This window comes from Rhopalosiphum padi, chromosome 3, assembly GCF_020882245.1.
Source record: "Rhopalosiphum padi isolate XX-2018 chromosome 3, ASM2088224v1, whole genome shotgun sequence".
Classification (NCBI taxonomy): Eukaryota; Metazoa; Arthropoda; class Insecta; order Hemiptera; family Aphididae; genus Rhopalosiphum; species Rhopalosiphum padi.
In genome coordinates, this window is record NC_083599.1 from 30,614,223 (window position 1) to 30,638,094 (window position 23,872).

A 23,872-nucleotide genomic window follows, 5' to 3' on the forward strand; every position below is an offset into this window, starting at 1 on the left:
AAGTATTTGTATAATTTGAGAGTAATAGGTACATTAAATACTATTAAATATATACATATATATATATATATATATATATATATATGATGCTATTAAATATACCGCGCAATACCGTAATTGAAAGTTATTACTTGCTAGCATAACTATTATTATTTTTATGTATATGTATATGTAGTAAACATTTGTATGAATATGTCAAATATATAGAAATATATTGCAATTTGTAAAGCATTATTTTTCTAAATGAGAGAAAATTATATCTACTTAAGTTGATATTTTGATAGCAAGTTAAAATTAAATACATTTATGGATTAAATACCGAGGTAGAAAAATATTGATTATCAATTTAACGCTAGAATATTAATTTATGATAGTAATTTATTATAATATTAATAAACAATTAATATAATTAGTATAATGTATTTAAATATAATATGTAAATGTAGTGTAATGATAACAAATATTATTTTTACTATCATAAAACAAAATAAATATCTAAAAGAGAACATCGTATTTATATTTAATATAAACATAGAATACAAACAATATATGAATGACTATATACATAAAAATTATAAACATTATAAGAGTCACTTACTGAATACGTACCGGGCCCATTAATTTAAATTGTTTATAATATTTAAAACCGCCTATGAGCATAATATCTATACGTTATATAATTTTAAATTCGAAAGTGAAGTTTTACAAGCTTTTCAAGGAGTTAGATTATATACCTAACTATTATTAATTGAAATTTTAATTTTAATTTTCGACATCGTGACTTCGAAAAAAGTGCAAAACTTTTTGATTGAAATTTTAATTATTTAATCAACCATCGTGATTTTTGTTTCGGAACGTAATTTTTCAAAACTCAAAAAATTAAAATGGACAGAATTTAGATCAACCGTATAACAAGGAAAAGCTCTATATAATATGTGAAATCTGTACACTAAGTAATTTCATATTCACCTGTAATTTTGCAATTTCAGAGAAACGCTGAACATAATTAAATTCATAATGACTTGTCATAAAATCTAGTAAACTTTTCGGTACATAACTGTAAAGCCATTAAAAATGTATGTTATCTTAAACCAGTATACATCAGTTTGTACTAAAACTTCAGTACCATTATAATGCAATTTCAATAGGTTTCAGCATGTATATATTGTAATTTCATAGGCTCAGAGCTACGTAGTGATAATTATTATATCTTTGTTTCGTAATAGTATAATACACTGATTATTCAACGTCAAACGCAATCGTTCCTTGATAGTTGATGGACACAAATAAAAAGCAAAAACACCAAAATGAGACACAACCACTTCGTATGGATGCGGTTTTATATTATGTTGCTTTTGTTTTAACAGAAAATAATACAACTACCTATACTTTGCAATTATAGAGTCGACTACTGTCAATCTAATATTTAAATTAAATCTGTTTATGAAAAAATAATATATAATGGATTATTTCTTTCAAAATCATATGCCATATTATAGTATAATAAATATTATTTTTTATAAAATAAAAATTGTTATTAATAATATTATGTTTAGTTTTATTTATTTTTAGACTTAACAGATAGGCTCATGATGAAGTATGATTTTGGGTAAAATAACAATAAATAGTGTGTGTTGTATTATAGTGTGAATAATTATTTCAGTGTAAAAAAGTTAAAAGTATGAAAAGTATAAAAGTTGTAAACAATAGTGTAACGATTTTGTATTTAAAAAAAAATATATTAATTATTTCTAAAAATAGGATACTTACGTTCAAAATTGATTTTATATGTACAGAAATATCTAGGAAAAAACTCATTAGATTTAATGAAAAAAGTGTGGTTTTTAAACCGTACACTAGATTTGCTAACATCGTAGATGAAAACATGACACCGATCTTTGGTATTATGGTATAAAAATATTGTTCATTGCCGACTAATGGTGACGATAAGACATAACTGTAAAACCTAATATGATCTGGAGAGCGCAACAGTAATGTTTGGTATACCAAGCTGACAGTATACAGAATAATTCAAGGAAAATGTAGAGATAACAATTTCATAATGCTAAAACTTGTTTTCAAAATTAAATGTACAGAATATCACATGTTGACGCTACTTATACGATAGTCACATAATCGCTAAATTTGTTCAAAAACATTTATTTTCGTAATTCAAACGTAATATGAGGGACTAGTGAAATGTTTTTAGACTGAAAGTTTCGTATTCGTCAAAATGAAGAAAATACTGTGGTTTTTCAGATGTTTTTCCTTTCCTTTTTTTTTTTTTTGTACACTTTTCGTCCCTTCTAATTTATCACTATGAAAACATTGCGTGCAAAAAAAATTGTCAAATGAAATAACTTAATACATTTTTCATAGTTGTGATATCATGTGTGCGCGCTAAGTATGACAGTCATAATTCCCATTTTACTATCTTGTTAGTGCTTCTATGTACCCAAAATGCGTGGGTACAATACCACGACTTCTAAAAATTGTTGTAATTTTTTTCTTTTATAATTATCATTTAAAGAGATTAGATACTAGTTAGAAATTATACTATAATAGTAGTGTACTCATTGCAAAAATCACCTTTCATAGTCTCATATTATAATAAAAAAATATACAATAATAATTTTTGATGAAGTATATTATTACTTAAACACGTTGATTCTAAAAAAAACAAAAATAAAATAAAACAATATAAGAGTACGTAATATATACATATATCCATCTTATATCTTATTATCATATATGCATCTTCCCACATTTTAATGTATATAATATATATGCACGACCTATGAAGTTAGACATTGATTTCTTGTGCAATGGCACACTATTATTTCCAGTTTCATATTATTTTGTTCGACAATTCAAATTTTCAAAATTCTACTCGAAAATCTTAAAAGTGCAATCGAAGCGAAAAAAATGTTTAAAATGGGGAATTTTTCCTGGTTTTTGACGGTCAAAAGCTCAGTACGAGTGGATAATATACAATTATTTTATAATATTATGTTATAAACATCAAACACCGTCAGTCACCTGTATCATATACATACATAGTAGGTATATGAGAATACGATAAAAACGAAAAAAGGGCAATAAGGCCGGTAACCGCTTTCAACGACCGGAAATATAACAAAAGCGATGTTCGAGTCGCACACGGGCGAAGCATGAATACGGGACGTAAATATTATACGAAACGATGCTGGTCAGTGTTTGACCGGTAATAGTCGTCACCACCTTCGCCTCTTACGTAGGTACCGCGTGCACCATACGCTCGGACCATCTCGGAGTAATTGTGCGAAACGACTAATTCATCAAGGCCGATTCAAGGGTACGGGGGCGATAATATATACACTTACACAAATATACTATACATATGCGCGTGTGTGTTCGTATCATATATACAAACACACACGCACGCGCACTCAAAGCATACATTGATAGCGTAATGTGCCGCGCGCGCGATCATAATATAATGTATACCGGACAATCACGAAACGGTTTTAAGTGCAGTGGAACGTTTAGTGCAAACAAAAGAGGAACGCCCCCTCGTTTTCCACTTAAACCCCTTGTCTTTTCCATTCGATAGCAAAGTTGTTCGAGTTGCTTAATGGTCACCACCCGGCGTACGTATACGTATATATATATTATATATATATATGTATATGTGTACGTTCGCTTCCTTTTTTTTGCCTTTATGTTTTTTTTTCTTTTGCTCCTTCCATACCCATTAAACTTTGTTGGTCGGACAGTATAATAGTACGCATGTGACAAGAATGTGATATTTATCTGAATTTAAGAGTTCCCTCTACCTCGTGTACACGTCAGAACTCTCAGAACGTATATTCATAATTTACGCAATTAAAATGTAGAATACACTCTTGCTGTTACAAAAACTTTTAACAGTGTTGTTATTTATAACTGGAAGTCGAAAAGTTTTAGAACCACAAAAAATAATAATAGTAATAAAAACCGTATATATAATACAGAATACGTATGTATGTATATATCTATAATACCTATAGTAATGTATGGGTATACGAATAGGTACCACAAGCGTACTACTCTCCCGAGGAGTTTCAGTGAAGCGACAAAAGCGTAGTTAAAATAGTATACATCCTTTACATCCATTACTTGCGTTTAACCTTCGGTAGACAATTCTACGAAGGTACCTATATTATGTTTTCCGTGCATCATAAATATTACCGTGGGTGTATTTAATTTTAATAAAATGTACTGGGTAGTTCGCGTTAGGAAACAAAAAGGCAGATCGAGAAACCTAAAAAAGCAATAGAATCCATAAACAAACTGCAGGCGTTAAATACAATAACCTTACAAGTAACCGACCTCGCTAAAATTAAATGGTTAACCTAAGGCAAAAAAAAGAATTCAAAATTAAGGAAAATTAAAAGCATTGTTATTGAATAGCCAACTCTTGATTTAAATACAAAAGATAAAATAATAATAAATAGACTCCGTAATGGCCATACAGTATAATTGTATAAACATTTTTTTTTACGTAAAAATAAATATACTTATAATTATTTCATATAACTAATTCTATTGCATTCTATGTCATAATCATTGTTTAGTGTAAAATATACAATAATATAAATTAAAAACTATAGATTTTATATATTTTAAATTAAAATGTCGAATCTTAAAGCATACAAATATCATACTATTTTTAAAAAAACAATGTAATTTTCATAAAAATTATTGTAAAGTTTATAATAAATATATTTAACTAGAATTTGAGTTCTCATTGGCTTATATTATGTGTTCAATAAATAAATATTGGAAGTGCAATTAGCTTTGATAAACAAAGTGTCAATTCAAGAACGCTAACAATTATTTGAATAAATCAGTAACTTACATCAATGATTGTTTTATAATAAAAATATATACATGCCCATATTATAATAATTTAAAATAATATGGCAACTCCAATTCGACTAACAATATAACAATATAAAATACAGCAATATTCTATTGTGGGATAGATAAATTCATATCTTCAAAACCAATAATTGAATTGTATTGAAATATACTAAAATACAATACTACAGATTCTCGAATTGCCGAACAAATCGTACATTTCTATAAATTGAAAAATACATAAATTATGAGAAAACAAATACATTGTAAGTCATACCAATTATCCATAAATCTATTGTTTAAATATTATTTTTTAACCAGTTTAGTAATGGGCAATTTAACGTTAGTGCAAGAGAGCATTTCATTTTGTTACAAAAATATTGTCCAATATTTATCGATTTATCAAAATATGGCTTATGGTTGTTGTAAAACGAACCTTTATAAGTGAATTAACGAAAATTTCTCAACTGTTAATAACGTAAAATCGCATATAGTTGTTTTAAGTACCTACCTACTAGTTATTATGTGTAGTTCAACCAAATAACACCCACAAACAGTTTATTTATTATCATTTTTTTTTCGCCCCTCGTGAATCATCTAGACGATGTGCCGCCTTATACAAAAACGCGGTAGTGTTCAAAGAGACACGAAAACGCGTCTCATATTGAACTGAAACTACGTGTACCTATCGTACAACACGTAGATATAGACGTAGATACATTAAGGAGCTTACGCGAAAAATAGCGTCAGCGGTCGTGAGAGAAATGCGAATCGCGGATTGTAACTGCAAGTGGTGATGGTGGCGGCGGCGGAGGTAAGGAGCTTTGTGAGATACGATGATCAGACCATCGCGAATCAGACAAACCGAATGCCGAGTCTCGTGAATAGACTAAAACGTTGGCGGACGCATGAACGCAAAGGGAGTAGTCAGTCGTCTCATCGTCGCGGTGCAGAGCCGATAATCCCGAGTTAATCTCGCCGTGGAACGACCGGGTGTCCGCCGTACCCCGCGCACGCCTGCATACCTGGGTATAACCCACGCGCGTTTTACCATTACGCAAAACGCAGGTCAGGCGCACGTAATACACTCGTGCAGAGGTACACGCGTTAAAGGAATTTTCGCCGGGGACGCGTGCCTTTGCCGACACACTTCCACCCCGACCTACCTATCGATAGAGCAACGCGCCCTTTGTAAGGCACCGCCACAGCGGCCTAATATGACCCGCGAATTTCATTAATTCCGAGTCGTCCACCTCCCACCAGCATCACGTCGTGTGTATATGTGTATATATATATATATGTATAACTCCATCCCCGGTGCGAACCATTCGTTTTAATGCGATGAAATTCTCAGTTTGTGTGCGCCGCGCGTGTGCACGGGAACGTAAGCGTGTCTATAACGTCTTCGTTTTCATTTCCACGCAAACGGCTAAAGGACTTGCTCGCCCGGCCGTGTGATTGCGCCCCTCCGTACGTGACCATGAACCCGGTAACATAATGTTGATTTAATAATATTCACGGCAAAACCACCACTAAACGGTGGTAAGGGTAAAGAGTCTTATCGCCTATCGTTAACGCCATGAGCTTTTAAATTTCACCGGACCGCAAATAATATTGATTTTTTTCAGAGCCCGTCTTTTTAACAAACACGTTCCACCCTATGTTGATGGCTTTATTTATTATTATTATTTTTTTTTTCACCACACGCAATCGATTACTAATATTAGATATAGAGTATCTATAGTGACACTTTGGTACGACGATGCGACACGACGCATTCGAAAAGTCTTATAAATCCGGATTAATGGAATGACAACAGTTCGTGCTTATATATTTTAGTATAAGAAGAATTGGGAATGTCTAACTCCTTTCTCTCCGGGGGTTCGTGGTCCCGATAATGTAATCGATACGGTATGAAGATTGATGACTTCGTGCGTTCTGGCTCATCTGTATCGATTGACTGGCTTATAAACTACTCACCGATTTCGTGTTTATATAAATATTATATAAGTATTGTTCATGGCCTTTAGAGAAAAATCAGTTGATTAATTTGAGTAATTCCTGGTGTTAAAAAAATAATAGCAATAAGCGTAAGAGAATCCCCATAACAATTTTTATTGTTTATAATTCGACTTTTTTTGTGTGATTCAACTTATTCAATTATATTTATTTTCAAGCTATAAATAATATATGTTTTGTTTATGAAAATAAAAATATGCTTTATAAATGATACATTTAGGTCTTTTTGTTAAATTTATTTATAAATTTTATGAATTACATTTTTATGATGAAAATATTTTTAAAATAATTTTTAATGCTACTAAACATATTTTAAAATGTTTGTCTAACATTTAATTTTATTCAGGATTTGAACACCCGGTGGATTTCAATGGTCACCTATAGTAACCGCCGTGCAAATAGAACTTAAATCCCGATAGACGAGACTAGTTGGTACCCAAAAGTTTTCAGCTTAAACTTTTCAAACCACTATATAAATTGACTTATGTGCGAGGATGGGAATGAAAAACCAACATTTGAGAAGGTCAATATGGATTTCACAATCTGAGTCGCGGAACGAATTTAAATTGTCCGGAAAGCGAATCCTCCGTCTTTAATCACGTAATCCCGTAGACCCGCGTATTCTTTCCAAACACATTGCCACGGTCGGATTATGGGTAGACTCGCAAAATGAAAACCACACAAACTTGCTAAACCTTTCCAGGCCCATATTACGCAGCGACATTAACAAGTGCAAGTTATACTAGGCCAAAATGGTTAAAAACAACTCCCGAAGATAAACTATCGTATGAAACCCTATTATTATACAACATAACATCGTAAACCATCTAAAAACATGTGTATAATAATGAAATATTGTATTACGTTTGACCATATGTTTACATTAGGTACTACAATAAATAAAATTACGGTACGACTATATCGTAATAACAAATTTGGTTAATATTTTTGTTTTTGTTTTATTTTATGTTCTATATTAATTATTATCGAAGTGATTATAACACGATTTCAACTATTCATATTCTCTTTGAAAGTATTTATTTGATTTTAAAGAAATTTCCTTCTTTTATAGATTTTCAAAGTTTTAAATTTGAGTTTATAAACTTTGTATTGAATATAAATATTTCATATTTTTAACGGGATGGAAAATGTATCGAAAATTATACCAAACCATGTATTATTTATACAGTTTGAATAAAAACGAAAATGAAAAGTTCACAACATAATTTATTTCTTTTGGTGTGTACCGACAATATAATATTTATATAATTTTTATTTTTTCGCCAATCCAAACATTTTAATTCGATTTCACGAAACACATTTTTAATTTGACAGGAGATACAAATTTAACTGTTATTGAACTTAACAAGTATATTTTTTATGCACAAACTTTTTAAAAATTCAATTTTAAAACACTTGTTTCGTCTAAAATGTCATGCATATAATTACACATACTTGAATCTAATATAAAATGCTATGTTAAGATTAACATTAACTTTTTTCAACAATACCGATAATTGTACCGGTAAAAAAAATATGATGATGATTAATACTCCCGTTGATGACTATATAAGTTATTGTGAAATTCCGAAGGACAAAAAAAACTATAGGAATTACGATGACACGTCGTCAATGATCAAGCTTGTAATAATATTGACATTAGTTTACGGACACTTTGCACATCGTCTAGGACGAGGGTTACTATAATAACAATATATTCATCGACAATCCCATTAGCAAATACTATATACGCACACGCATAATCAACTTCAATCGGTTAAGCATACTGGTGACTGGCTTCGTATCGTATCATAATTGTATGTGTTTTGGATAACAAGCTCACATAGCGTTGTATAATATGGACCCCAAAGTATTGGCCACAGTAATGATACAAAATTAATTTGTAGGAATTTTGCTCTAATTACCTATATAATATCTCCGCATTTATCGTACGTAACATAGTCGCGTATGATCCCAAATACACACATAAACACATATATTTTAAGACGTTTACCACTGTATAGTCTCGGGAATGGTGGCGTGTAATTTATTGGAAAATTCAAATATCAAAAATGGGGATTTATTATGTCTTATAGAACACCAAAGACGTCAAATAACGGAAACGATCACACATTGGAATTTCGAGGGGAAAACGCAAATCCAATATTTTATCAACACATTCTAGTTTATAAAAAAAATTATCGAGCTTGAGACGGAAAAAATAAAATGCTGAACATTGTAGTATAAAGCCTGTATAAAAAATATAAATATATGTACCATCATAATACGAACACAATTGGCAACGGAATTTAAATTCTATTTAAGACGGTACTTATATTATTTGATTTAACTATACACTACAAGGACAGTCGTACATATTTAGCTGATTATAGATAGTATCAATCGATAAAAGTACTAGAAAATTCAGTTTAAAATTATTGTTGAAACGCATCATCAGTTTTCAAATTAATTGAATAGAATAAATAAAAAAAATATATATAGTTCATAGTTTAAACCCGGTTTTAATCACCACCTAGTTTTTTGTTGTACTGAATGACCATGTACCAAGAAAACTTGAACGATCAATATTTTGATATAATTTATAAGCTTCCAATTAAAAATTAATGATGTGAAATAATGTAAAAGTCTGTATTTAGATTGACAACAACTAATCGTTTTACTAACGATATTCAAAGGTATTTTATGTTAACTACTTAGACAATTTTTATATAGCAGAAATTCTTCAAACGAATGTTTTTTAAATTTCATGATTTATGAGAATTAAACTTTCATTGAAATAGACTAAAATGTTCCCAAGTAAATGAGAAAACAAACGTTTAAGATAATTTGAATTTTTAGTTTCAAGAATGCATCTAATTTAATTGTTTGTTTCAAATTTATCTGAATTTATTGTAATGTCCAAATATTTCTTTTTTCTTTTTATATACATTCTTATAGTTTGTCTGTATTATATTTAATTGCTTAAAATTAAATTTACTACAAGTCAACCCACACTTTTTATAACGTTTAATACTGTTTTTTTTTATTTTTCGTAGAAAAATTTTCAAGACCCCTTCAAGAAAACAAAAACTATTTCAATCAAACCAACATCGTTACTTCATATACCATCTAAATTTTAAGGTGCTGCTACAAAGCAATTGAAAATAACGACGAACATAGTTCGTTTTGGTCGATTTCGTATTTTGATTGATTTATCAACATAACATTCATCGTTTTCATCGTACGCGTTTATTTCAAAATAATATATACTAATACGATCGATAGGCGAAAGCCAGTTGGATATACGAGCATATAACGTGTCTTGACGTTTATAAATTGGTTATTGGCAGAAACAAAACTAGATAAAAATCTAGAGATTATTTAGTGGCACCCTGGTCACAACGATTTCTTATTTTTGACAAAATATTTTGCTCAAGGAATCATATGCGTTTTCCAAAACATAATAATATATCACATAAAAATCCTTCTCAAGCTGTCTAAGGATTTTTTGTTTTTAGTTGGATAGTTCAATATACCAATAGAATATACCTACCCATGACAGTATTAATCTAAAAAAAAATATTTTTTTCTTGACATTTCAGCAGATTGTTATATTATTTTTACGATTGAAACGGAATAATAATGGTGTAAAAATAAAAGCACAACGATACACGGTTACTACGACTGGACTATATTATAACAATAATATTTCCGTTTGACGTGATCCTCGGGGAAACATTAAGTAAAATATATTCGTACAGGTATAACGCTGTTGTCAGCCACCATAATAACCGTAATAATATTATCGTTTAACGGATACTACACCAAGATTGTTTCAATATTTATTATTTATAGTTCAACGATCGCAACGGTCGGTTTTAATTTTAAAGTCTTACGTTGTTTATCAAAAGATTCATAATCATAATTAATGAGTTTGGCGGAACATTACACGATAGTATTGCATATAATCAAAATATTATGTATTGTATCCAAACGTTCAAACAAAGCCCGCGGGAGTCCATGTTTGTATTTCGTCGAGCGCACGATGATACTATGAAAACTATGACTACATAACATTAAAACACACAGGACTCGGCTTATTAAGTAAACTATATTGAACGTTGATATTATGAGCATTAAGCGTCTATGTTTTGAAGGAGTTGTTTACCGAAATTAATTTTTTATAGGCGGTATCAAATATCGTAATTTGTGCCAGCGTAAAACTAAGCGCACTATATTTTACACAATAATATTACGATATTTTGATTTATACCAGTTTATACTATATAAGTAGGTGCTAAGATTACGATTGCAAATTCTTATACCATGCATTACATGTAGTGAAATTCGGCGTGACGTCTGGGTAAGTTTTTTGTTTTTAAAATCATACTTTTTGGTTTAGCTTACACGACGATTTATTTAATAACATTTTGATTACTAAAACGTTTATCTTAAAACTTCTTTGTCGAAATTAAATGTTTGTTGTCATCACCTCGGTAAATCTACGTGAATTTAAGTTCACAGAATGCATGCGGGTGTTTATTGGTGTTTTATGGTGCCAAAATGTAATATGGGTATAGGGCATTGATCGATAATGGATTTAAAGTTGAGGATTTGTATCATTAAAAAAGTTTACTTAAACGACCCGAATTTTCCAATCTCGTAGTTTTCTCATTGCCTGGTGAATAGAAACCCAGAAAGTAATTGTAAACTTGTTTGGAGTCACACACGTATGACAAATGACGCGTACAAGTCGAATGTTACGCCCTTGCCTGCCAGCCATTCGTACAACCATTCAACACAGATGGTTTTTACGTTAAATACATTTTATTTTCTTAGCATTCGATCGCGTGAGTATAACCGACGTCGATCAAATATTAAAGTATACTATGCTACATATTGCATATTACAGGATATACTGATGGACAAGTGACAAACACGATACTTTTATCGTAGAGAAGCTGTAATTCAATAAAAAAGTACATTATAAAAAAAAATATTTTTAAGTTTAAAAACTCCCATTACTTTAATTTATCCTATAGTTGACTATGTATGGTAATGTATATTCTGCATATTTTCGATGTTAGCTGAAAAGCTAATCAAGACGTCAACTCGTTTGATCAGATGGTGCGTAGAAAGGGAAGGTATGCTTTTGATAGTGAGTGATTACATTCATTTGTTTCTGCAGGTGAAATAGCATAATAGAATATTGTTATGAAGATTAGGGAACAACAGTATATACTACGATTTCCCGCTTCGACTGGCCAAAACGAATTAATTTAATTTGCAGGAAGCTGTTGTGCCAAGGGCACCAAGGTCGGGTCGTCGATGTCGTGTCACCCGTCAGTGTACACGTTTGCACTCGTACAAAATATATTGATAATCTTGTACGACGTCCATCGTGTACAGTGTAATATATAATACGTATAACGTTACGACACACAGTGTCTCGCGTCCGGGTTAAATAAATATATTATAAAATTCGATGATTTGGAACCGCCCGGAGTATCGCCGACGTCCCTCTGCCCTACGAAAAACCCCTCTCTGCCCCCGAGAAACATCCCTTTGCCCATCGAAGAAAATCCCTCTGCCCGACCGAAAGACATCGGTCGCCCGCGGTTATCGTCAAGGGAAACGAAATATCGCGTCGTTTCACTTGCGCATTATCATATACGCGCAGTGTTATTTATTGTCTACTGAACAAAGCATACACTCGTTGCACGTTCACATCGTTGAGCAGTGATAAATATACACGCACGCGATATACATATACTTATTATATATATATATATTTATTATCAAGTGTGCGCGCGATTGACGTTGCCAAACGCGTCTGTAACCGGCACGGAGCGTGGCAGCAGTTCGCGAGTAGGAACCGCCGCCAGCACATCATTTGTCGAGAGAGAAAAGCGGACGCAAAAAGAGAATATAAATGCGTTCTGCTCAGATCGTCCGTCGCGATTATATTGTAATATATTATTAATAAATCGCCGTCGCGTTCCGGGCGTGCGCCTCGAGACCGCGGCGAAGTATCGTCAGGAAACGAAACGGATTTTTACGATCGCCGCGTGTTAGCGTAGGTATTAGTTTTCACGCGAAATTATAATTATTGTGATACGTTATAAGCCGACGATTTACTAGCGAACGTACTGCCCAAATATTTCCTCAAATAAACGCCATTCTTTCCGTGTCACAGAAAGTTGTAACGCGCAGCAAACCAAAAATAACGATTTTCTTGCGACAAATTAAAAATCATCATATTGTAAAATATTATAAAATCATATTTCTCGGAAAATTAAGAACAAATAAAATAACGAAATAAAATCTAGTTTTTTCAAGATCGTAATAATAGACGCTGATTCATCGTAACACAATTATTATTTATTAACAACTGCTCGGATAGCAAAAAAAAAAAATTATGAAATACAATAGACTTATATAAAATGTGTTCGCGAAAAAATAATATCTGTTTAACAATTATTGTACATAGATGAGCAATTCGTTAGCATTAGCTGTGTAGTTATGGCCATATTATGTATACAAATTGAACCGTTTTGAAAATAAATATAGAATTCTCTCTAGTCTCTTCTCTAAAAAATAAAACATCCCAAACAAACATCAATTCAATACGAAGAAAGTATAGATAATGTTTAAAAATATTTATTTTTTACGGTGACTTTCCGCTTCCAAAAAGCTAGATGAAGATAAATCAATAATGTATAATACTGTATTATCATAATTTTAATGCGAAATGTAAAATTGTTCCTATATTTTTCTTCTATAGTGAGAAGATACAATAGTACATTATATTTATATTGTAGGATTTGCTTGTCTTAAGTTATTATATTGTTAACTTCTGATATGTTAGTATAAATATGTGATTTAACGATTGAACCAATACCACTACAAGAGTATGATATATTTATACATACGTAATCATTAAAATACCCTATAGAACGGTAAAATAAATATGTGCAACTAAGTTGAAAATAACCACAGATGTAAAGTTACTAGAAACCTGAAACACAGAAAACTTTATTTTTCTTAAAGTATTATATTGTTTATATAATATGTACCTATTGTACCCACTGTATATCGACAAAGGGTAAAAATGGATTAATTTTGTTTGGTATCCTTTAAAATGAATTTATAATACTATAACTTTTTTTAAATAATTATTGAAAGAAAAAGTTTTAGATACCTCACAACTTTTTCTTAGTTATATTATTATTATTCAGAACATAATATTTGTATTGATATATATTATATTAATAAGCCTTAAAAAGTAAAATTTAATTTTAAAGGATTGAAATATCTTAGCTCTTTTTATAGTAAGAGAACTTCAATATACATAAAATATTACACTTAAACACGTTAAATTATAATATAAAATAAATGTTAATGTTCTAACTTTTAATGGTTCATTATACTTCAGTAATATATATATGGTAAAAATTATTGGAATTTAAAAATAATTATTGGATATAAAACAGTTTTCTTGGAGCATATATTATGTTTTAATATATTATAGGTAATGAAGTGTTTAGAGTTTAAGTATACAAATTCTATAGAACAAGACCGAATATAAAATCAATAGTTTGAGATTATTGTAACAGAAAAAATAAAGTTATAAACGGCTGATGTAAAAAGCAACCAGAAAAAAAAGAAAGATATTATAATTGGATCTTAAAATTATTCTAATCGATCGTCGGTCGGATAAAAACCGCTTGTTTATTTCTGTACATTGGAATTACTCGGTCACCAAAACTTTTTTTTTATTATTTTTTCATTACGGTTTTGTTTAATGCTTTATTAGACTTTTTTTTTATACCAGTCGTAAAATAAAAAAAATAATAAATATATAAATCGAAAAAGTGGGAAAACCAAATCGCATCGCTTAGTAATTTATTTAGTGTCTTATAAAAGTCTAATTAAACCGATATTTAATGCTCCAAATGAACGCAAACTAGCGTATTTGTTTTTATATTTATTTATTTATTATTCCTTTTTTTCATCATTATTATTGAAACAGCCGAAGAAGTTAATTTTAATCCTCTTAAGAAACACTGACCCAATATGCGCAACGCGGCTGAGCCGTTAAATCATCTCACGTTTTGTCGACGAGTATTACGCGTTACGGGTTATAAATCGAACAGTTTACTAAAATACATCGTGTTTACCGGAATATACAGTTATACAATGTGTGTAAAACGTACACTGTACACTGTTTTTTTTTCACTACCTACATCGAAGTAAGAATGCCACTGTGGTCACTGGTTATGCACATTACACATTCTATGACATTTTCTGACACGATGGTCATCCGTGTGTCGAGTTCATAACCATGGATTTTATTAATTTATTATAAATCAAATATTTAAAACTGTGCAATATTTTTCTAATTAAACACTCTTATAAATCATATTATGTCAAAGAAGAAACTTAATTGAAAAGAATTGGAACGGTTACAAATACACAGTGTTAATTGATAATTACATCGAATCCTAGAAGAAATTATTCTTAGTTTCTTAAGAACCTATTATACACAACAAATATTTGAAAGTAGCGTCATTATCATTTTTATTTTATTTTTATTTCATACCCTATATATAGTTATTTAAAACAAATATAAAGATTTTCGTTATGAAATGAACATCAAATGACAATTAAATTGATTTGTTAAAAAATTAATACAATTATTAGGTAAGTTATGTTAAGTTAAAAATAATAATACTGAGCAGTTTTGGTACTAACACGGAATCTAAAATTCCTATTGATGTTTTATCGGGTACGATGAACACGCTTTTCGAGCAATCAGTAAATAGTAATTAATGTTTTTGAGAATCACAATTAAATTTATTTACATATTATGTCCGTATTATAGTTAAAATATTATAAAATTGAAAATTGAAAAAAAAATACCTAACATATAGATCTGGTATTTACCGTAATCCAATATTTATTGACTATCATTAGTGTATAAGAATAAAGATCTAACTGAAATAGAAACTCTCGCGATATTAGCCAAAAGAGTATCATCGACCAACCCCAAGCATGGGTTGAGGAGGGAGATCTGCTGACCCGTTAGTTTAGGGCTGAGAGTTTTCACGTACGACAGTGCGTTCCTACGATTACTTATATTTCAATATTTTAACTATATTAATTTAATATATTTAAAAAAAAATGGCGATATGGTGGTATTGCATTATAAATATTGGTCACTACACTATTTTGACGAACTAAGAACTATAAAATCATTAAGGTTCTTGTGCTCGTAGAGTAATCATTTTTAGCTAACAACTGAACACATCATGCGGTGTAGTGGGTTTGCATAATAATATTTGATCACAATAGCGTATTATATTAAATTAGGTGCATTATGCGATTCTGTTTTCTACGATTAACTGTCATGAACATCGTCTAATTTATCGTAACTTACTGTATAACAAAGTATAGATATTATTTAATATACTACGTAATGATTTCATTTAGTGATATCAAAAACTATCACTATCTCTAGGTTTGTTGGACAGTAAACGTATTCCATATTTATTCAATTTTGAAGCTAAACGATATACATTGGAGGATAACTTACTAGTAGCTTCCAATAATACCTTTTGGTGATATAGTTTTGCCAGGCATATTTTGTAAGTAATCTTTTTAGTGAATAATAGCATTGCAAATTAAAAATAATTAATATATAATAATATTTATAAATCGTTAAAAATCGTAAAATAATAAATAATTATCTGTAAAACGGCATAAACGTATAAGGAACAAGATATTATTACTACTTTTTTTTTTAATTAAAATTTTTTGTTGACATATTTAAACTTTTTTAAATAATCAATATAAGGCAAATTTTATTACATTAAAAATCTTATAATCATATTATTACTTATAACTTTATACTAAAATATAGCCGCAAGTACGAAATGAAAGTTTTTTAATAAAGTTATTCGTGGATAAGATACTTTGTTTATTTGATTGCCTATTCTACAGAAATAAAAACAAAATTCGTATGTAACAAATGAATCTCTATAATACAATATAGCTAGCTATATTCAACTGAGAACAATTATACATTTATATCATATCAATGTTAATTTTGTATAAGTATTTGTAATAATATTATGTTTTCGTTTGAATTGCTGCGCAAAATATTATAAAAATACATTTTAATGTACGAGAGTAGTATTACGCGACGTTGGGTATTAAACGGGTATATTTTACCTACATCATAATATCTTTGTCGCCGGTCTACTTAAAATACATACATTTTGGTTTGCAAGCATAGGTTGTAATGCATGTGGTTATAAATCATTGTTTATGCGAGATTCATAATCACACACGAGTAGAATACAATTTGATTTCCTGCAGCAGCACGATTCCGTATAGTTTGTTTTAGACACATATACGCACATATTATGGTTTTACAGTGAGTCTCCTCGCTGAGTCACTAGTGTGTTAAAGTCGTTATCAAGAATATTCCTATTTGGAGACATTGTTTGGCTGACATCAGTAAGTTTTAACGAGATGTTTGAGAGAGAGAGTTTATTATTTATTTTTAAAATAACGATTTTATATTATATAATATGCGTCTAATATGTGGGCACCTACACACATATAACATTATATAATAACATTTTAAAACGAGATTTAAAGAACGAAAAAATCCAACTAGTGACGTAATTCACCGACACCTGCCAATCAACCATAGATTAGACCTGTATACAATGACAAGCATTAATATGGTGGCGACATTTCTATCATCTGTTTTTTTTTTCAAAAGTTTTTAATAAACGTTAGTATGAAAAAAAAAATAATAAGTCTCGGATTATTTTATATTTTATATTTTTATTATTATTATTATAGTATTATACTATATTATTTTTTTGCTTTTTTTTTTACTCATATGAACATTTCAAAATCCTTATTTCACCATCTAAACCTAACCTAACCTCTAAACTTTACAATATTATAATTGAATTATAATACATAATAATTTTTACACATTTTGAAAAATAGTTAACTATATATCCAACAATATAAATTAAATTCAAACTTTTAATGATCACAACTATCTTATATTTTGAGAAAAAATTAGATTTTTATGAAATATTTTCAATTTATCTTATTTAATTTTATTTATCATAAAAATACGGGTAAAATATAATAATTAATAACAATTATGCGAATTCCACATTTCCACATATGTTATTATTATATGTTAAAGCGATATCGAGATATCATTTAAAACTAATTAACAGAATACTTAAAAAAATATTTAAACACATCGATTTATAAATTACTATATTATAATTATTATTAGTGATTAGTGTTTGAAGTTTGAAATACTTAACAAAAACGTGAAACATTGAATATTTTTTCACACAAATATTGAAGTTTAATACTTATTAATTAATAATAATATAATTTGTTTTAGATTTAAACGTTAATATTAATATTTAGCTATGATTTACAATTCTCGAAAAATTACTTTATTGGGTCTTGTTTTCGTCTATTTATAGCGAAACTTGTTTTTTCCCCTAGAAATGGCATATCATCGTTGATGATACAATGATGCCATGGTGGTACCATCATTGTGACTAAATATAAATTCCAATTATATATATAATAATAATTTAAAATTTTACTTAAACACTGAACTATTTTAAAAATCAAAATGTTTTATATCATACAATTTTCAAACACTATAAGTAAGGTTAGTTAACAATAATTATTTACGGTTGAGTATTTTGTTTGTGAACTATTAATATAAAATATAAATAATTCAACGTCTATTTATAATATTATTACGAGAAATTAACCAAAGTTAACATACTTTGCAAATATTCTGTTATAAATTACATTTTATAATTATTGTACTCGTATATTCACTTAACTATTATATGCCGTAAATATTTAAATTAGTTTTGAGTAAATACCTAATAGTATTTGATAACAAAACTTGGTTTGAACATAAAAAAATCACACAACATTCACTTACATAGCATTATATAATGCTATGTAAGTGAATGTTGTGTGATTTTTATTAAAATATATATTATATATTTTAATATTGATTTAGTTAATAGTGGTATTTTACACGACTTTACCTACTCTATATTAAAATGTTCTAATTAATAGTAAGTTAAATATTTTTATGTATTTTTCATATTATATTAAAACCCATAAAAACCATTTGCCATTTTAAGGCCTCGTTAAAATGTTGATGCTTATCGTTGTAAATGCAATGAAATATCAAATATGCGTAAAAATATTAGTCTTAAATCGTATTAATTTAAAAGATAATTTCACGCATATACAGAATTAAAAGGTTAAAATATAATAATATGATTTTATGTATGCCGGCGTTTTGTATAGGCAAAACAACTACATGCATGATACGCTAGTTTTGTATTAATATTATTAAAATATTATTTATTAACACGAATATATTAAATTTGACGTTGTAGCTAATCGGTAGTATTTAAATTAAAACATTTTTACCAAGTAAATATATCTTAAGTATTTGTTTAAAGATTTGTGTGTAAGTATAATACGTCTTTATGACATGTGCATATTTTTAAATATTTTGATTTAAAAAAATATATATAAATATAAGTACATATACATTATACCTAAATATATATGTTTTCCCTAATTAAAATTAGTAAAGGGCACGCATGTAATACCTATACAATTTTAGAGGTAAAATGGTAAAACAATTGTTGGATGTAGACGTAGACAATCTTTTTAGATCTTTAAAATAAGCGTATTGGAAAAAAATCAATATTTCATGTGCGCAAATTGGGCAAAAACATTTTCTTAAAAAAAAATAAATACTATAAATTTCTGATATTTTAATGATTACAAATCATCGAATTATTTTAGAATTTAAAAATTTTTAATTTTAATTTTTTTTTAGCTTTGTTAATGTAATATTGTAGTTAAATATAGTATACATATAAAATAATATATTATAATGTTTGTGTAAAACAAAAATAATTGTTTCTGACTGTTAGCTGGCCATATTTTAACGGAAATGAAGTGAGAATTTATTACCTCGTGTTATTTTTTTTCTTTAAACTATGGTTAAAATAAACATCTTTATGCCTAATGTGCACGTCAAAGACATTTTTTCAAATAAATTATAAATTATAATCGACTGCGTTAAGTATTGTATGTTTCAGCAGGCCTAACACAAATGTTACCAATGATGTGTAGAGTGAGCGAAATACAAAAAAGAGTTAATTTATATTATTTGCGTTTTTGTTTATTGATTGTTTGTTATTCAATTTTTATTTATTTTATTTACTTAAAGATATGTAATTGTATAAATTTTAAATGCCACAATAAAAAAACGCAATTTTATGTGATAAAAATGTTGACTTTTATTTTTTTCCCACAAAACTGGTTAAAAAATAATCACGAAATGACAAACACCGAAATGAAAACTGAGATCGTGTGACAGTAGACAGATATATCTTTTCTTCTCAAGTGAACCACGTTGGGCATAAAATTCTCTACGGTATTTTGTGTGCGCGCGCGTGTGTGTGTGTATATACAAGAAAAATAATTTGATCACGTTTCTTAGGTTACACGTATGGTCACAAAACGTAATAAGAAGTCCTGTGCTGAAAAATTCATAAAAATGAAATTACATTGCGTTCACTTCGATGTGTTTCATGTGATATGTTTTCTACATTTTATTCAGAATACTTGATCACAAATTATCGATAAAAATATCTAATGTATTATATATGCGACAGCATGGATCGTCTACAATATATAAGCCCTTTCGTTCCAATGTTGGTCCAGTGTTATAGTAATTTGAAATTTGACATGCGCGCTTGAAAAAATACCACGAAAATATAACTGGTACTTACCAATAACTGTTAGATTCAGTCGAGAATTCCTGGTCGGTGATTTCCGAAAGTCTACTCGACATCTGTAAATGCCAGCGTCCATTTCCGATACGTTATCGATGGTTAACATGGCTGGTTCGGATAGCATACGGAAGTGTGATCTGCCTTCCAAGGACTCATCCTTCCAATGTGACTTGTTTGGATCAGTATACTTGTCTCGAATATCCACGCTATAGAATTAATAAACAAAATCAATTATTCAAGTCATACATGAATGTATAATCATATTAAAATGGCATAATGATATGATAACTAAATGTATAAATAGTTAAAATTTAATCTATAGTAATATACAAAAACGTAATAATATTCAATGGTTAACCTATGCCGATGGGAATAATACATTTTTAACAAAAATATATTTGAGGAATATCGATAACAATTATTGAATAAAAATAATTAATCCACATCATATTATACAATAACAATATTTAATTAAATCGTCATTTTGATCGGTTGGGTTATGAGATTCTATTTTCTCTATATATAATTAAATAATTAATTTAGTACAAATAATAAAAATAATAATAATTAAAAATACAGGCACACACAGTTTATTTACTGGATAGGAAATGTTGTATTGAAACTGAATTCCATTAATTCACACTAATTAAGACATGAAAGAGAAAAATATTTTTTCTTAATAATTAAAAAATATAATATAATATAAAGTTGGTTAGTACAATATTATATTTATATAAATTATGATATAATATATCATAATAAATTATTAATGTTTGAGGTCGATTTCAACAATTTTACCATATTTTATACTTTATAATAATTATTTCCATGGTTAGATATTTATATTTTCCTAAATAAAACTTTCGTATTTATAGATTTTTAAATGTTTTTTTCAAATTTTAAACCAATTAGAATGAAATTAGAAATATTTAACTAGACGATATGTATTAATCATGGTTTAATATTATTATATTTTCGTGGTTAAAATAGTTTTTTTTTTTCAAACATTTTGTATGAGTTCTTGATCAGATCTTGCAGAATAACAGGGATTATTTTTACAACTCGTTTCCGCATAGTCTATTTTTCATATACAAATAGACACATCACACATATTTTTATTATTAATAAAGTGCCTAATATGGATAATTTCAACTCTGTTTCTTGTTCTTGGTTGTTCGTCATTTAGTATTCATACTCACAGAAATTGGTTGAAGTTTGAATTAAGTAAAATATATTATGTAAAAACAAAACCAAATAAGTACAATCCATTGGGAACAATAGCTTTTTAATTTGTATATACAAACTTGAATTTTTTCAGTTAAAAAAAAGAAAAAATGTTTTAGATACCATAAATAGTACCTCGCGCTATTGTTATTCTCATATTACCGTTAGAATGAATCAATAGTTCATATTCGATGAAACTGAGATTGGTCCAAATTAAACGCACAACATATAATAATTTTGTCTTGGAGAAAAATATTTTAAATTGAGTTATGAGTACCTATGATTTTTCATAGTTGACATGAAATTATTTAATAATAAGTCGCCTGGAGTGTTTCCTGTATACATCATGAAATTTATTTATTTTCTTAAAATAAAATACAAATACCATTTAAATATGATTTTTATAAACATAAATTGTAGGTACCTATTATACAGCTGTAAAATAAATTTGTGCAAAAAAAAAATAATATTTACATTTATAACCGTGATTTCATAGTACATATATATATTATTCCGTAAATGAGTGGTTAATTCTATAATATTTTAGTGTATAGCCAAAATTAATTTTATGTCTGGGATTTGGGCCATGTAATTTTACACTAACGTGCAAACACTAATCCACTGACGTCTTATCAATTTATATTTAACCTATGTGTATTCTAGTTTGGGTCGGTGTGGACGGTGTATGGCTGATGAGAAAATACTACCGTGTCAAACTATGAGGAAAATATGACAAAATATCCACGTTAGTTTTAATTAAATTTATTATTGTTGGACTAAGTAGTTTTAAACATAATATTTTCTACTTAATACCTTTTTGGAGTATAAAAATAATTAAAAAATAATGAACCCAACAAATTGGAAAGCAGTTTTGAAATTCCCGAGGCGCGGTAAATTTATTACATAATATGAAAATATGTACTTTAAAAATGTTAAATTTAATTTAACGCAATTTTGTAACAAAAAACTTTCAGGCAAGTCGTTATTGTTCAAAATTACATAAGTGTAAGTAAATTTACATTCACTTTATGATAAAAGTGATTCGGAAAAGTGCGCATTTTTATAAAATTGTTTATGCATTTTTTACATAAAAATAGAATGTAATCCTACCCAATAAGTGTTTTAAAACAAGAAATATTACACAACCCAATGCTTAAACATAATAAGAGAAGTAAGTTCAAACAAAATTAGTGATGTAAAATACCACAAGGACGGAAAACAATTATCAGGTAAACTTTAGGATTATTGAATATGAATTTAACAAGTATATTTTCAAATAAATTAAATATGTTCTGTATCTTATTTAACAATAATGAACTAGTGAACTTTTGTTAAATAATATTAGCTCTAAATACCCTTTAAATTCAAACCTAGACGATATAAAGGGCATCTACTAACTATGTATAAATGTATATAATTTATATAGCAATTAAAAATAAACGAATCAAATTAAGTATAAACTGAATTACAAATATTTGAAAAAAATGCTTAATAAATACCAAGCTAATTGTAAATTTTACTTTGCGTATAATGAACTATTTTAATGAAATCAATACTTTAAAAAATTTGGCAACTATTAGACATCTTATATTTATATTTTAATTTCATAAAAAGTTTTATTTTTAAAAATAATGTATTTATACCGGTTACAAATACATCATGATCATTGTTGAAGGGCTTGAACTTAAATTGTACAATTTTAAAACAAACAACATTTTTTGAATTATAATTTATTTTTTTACGAAAAGTCTATGTAACATTATGTTGTTCTCAAAATGTGTTAAAAAATTGTCACTGTCTGTTTAGCAAATTTCTAGCAAGACGAAATTCTATACGTCTGACCTACGCTTTAG

At 28.5% G+C, this 23,872-nt stretch overlaps 1 protein-coding gene across 1 annotated transcript in view; it reads right to left on the reverse strand.

The window, feature by feature from the left end:
• Positions 1-23,872, reverse strand: part of LOC132924642 (uncharacterized) — a 505,044-nt gene that overhangs the window by 80,850 nt on the left and 400,322 nt on the right. Inside the window, exon 3 of the mRNA XM_060989064.1 lies at positions 20,793-21,001. Within this exon, the coding sequence (XP_060845047.1) occupies positions 20,793-21,001 (209 nt within the window). The remainder of the gene's footprint in view (positions 1-20,792; positions 21,002-23,872) is intronic.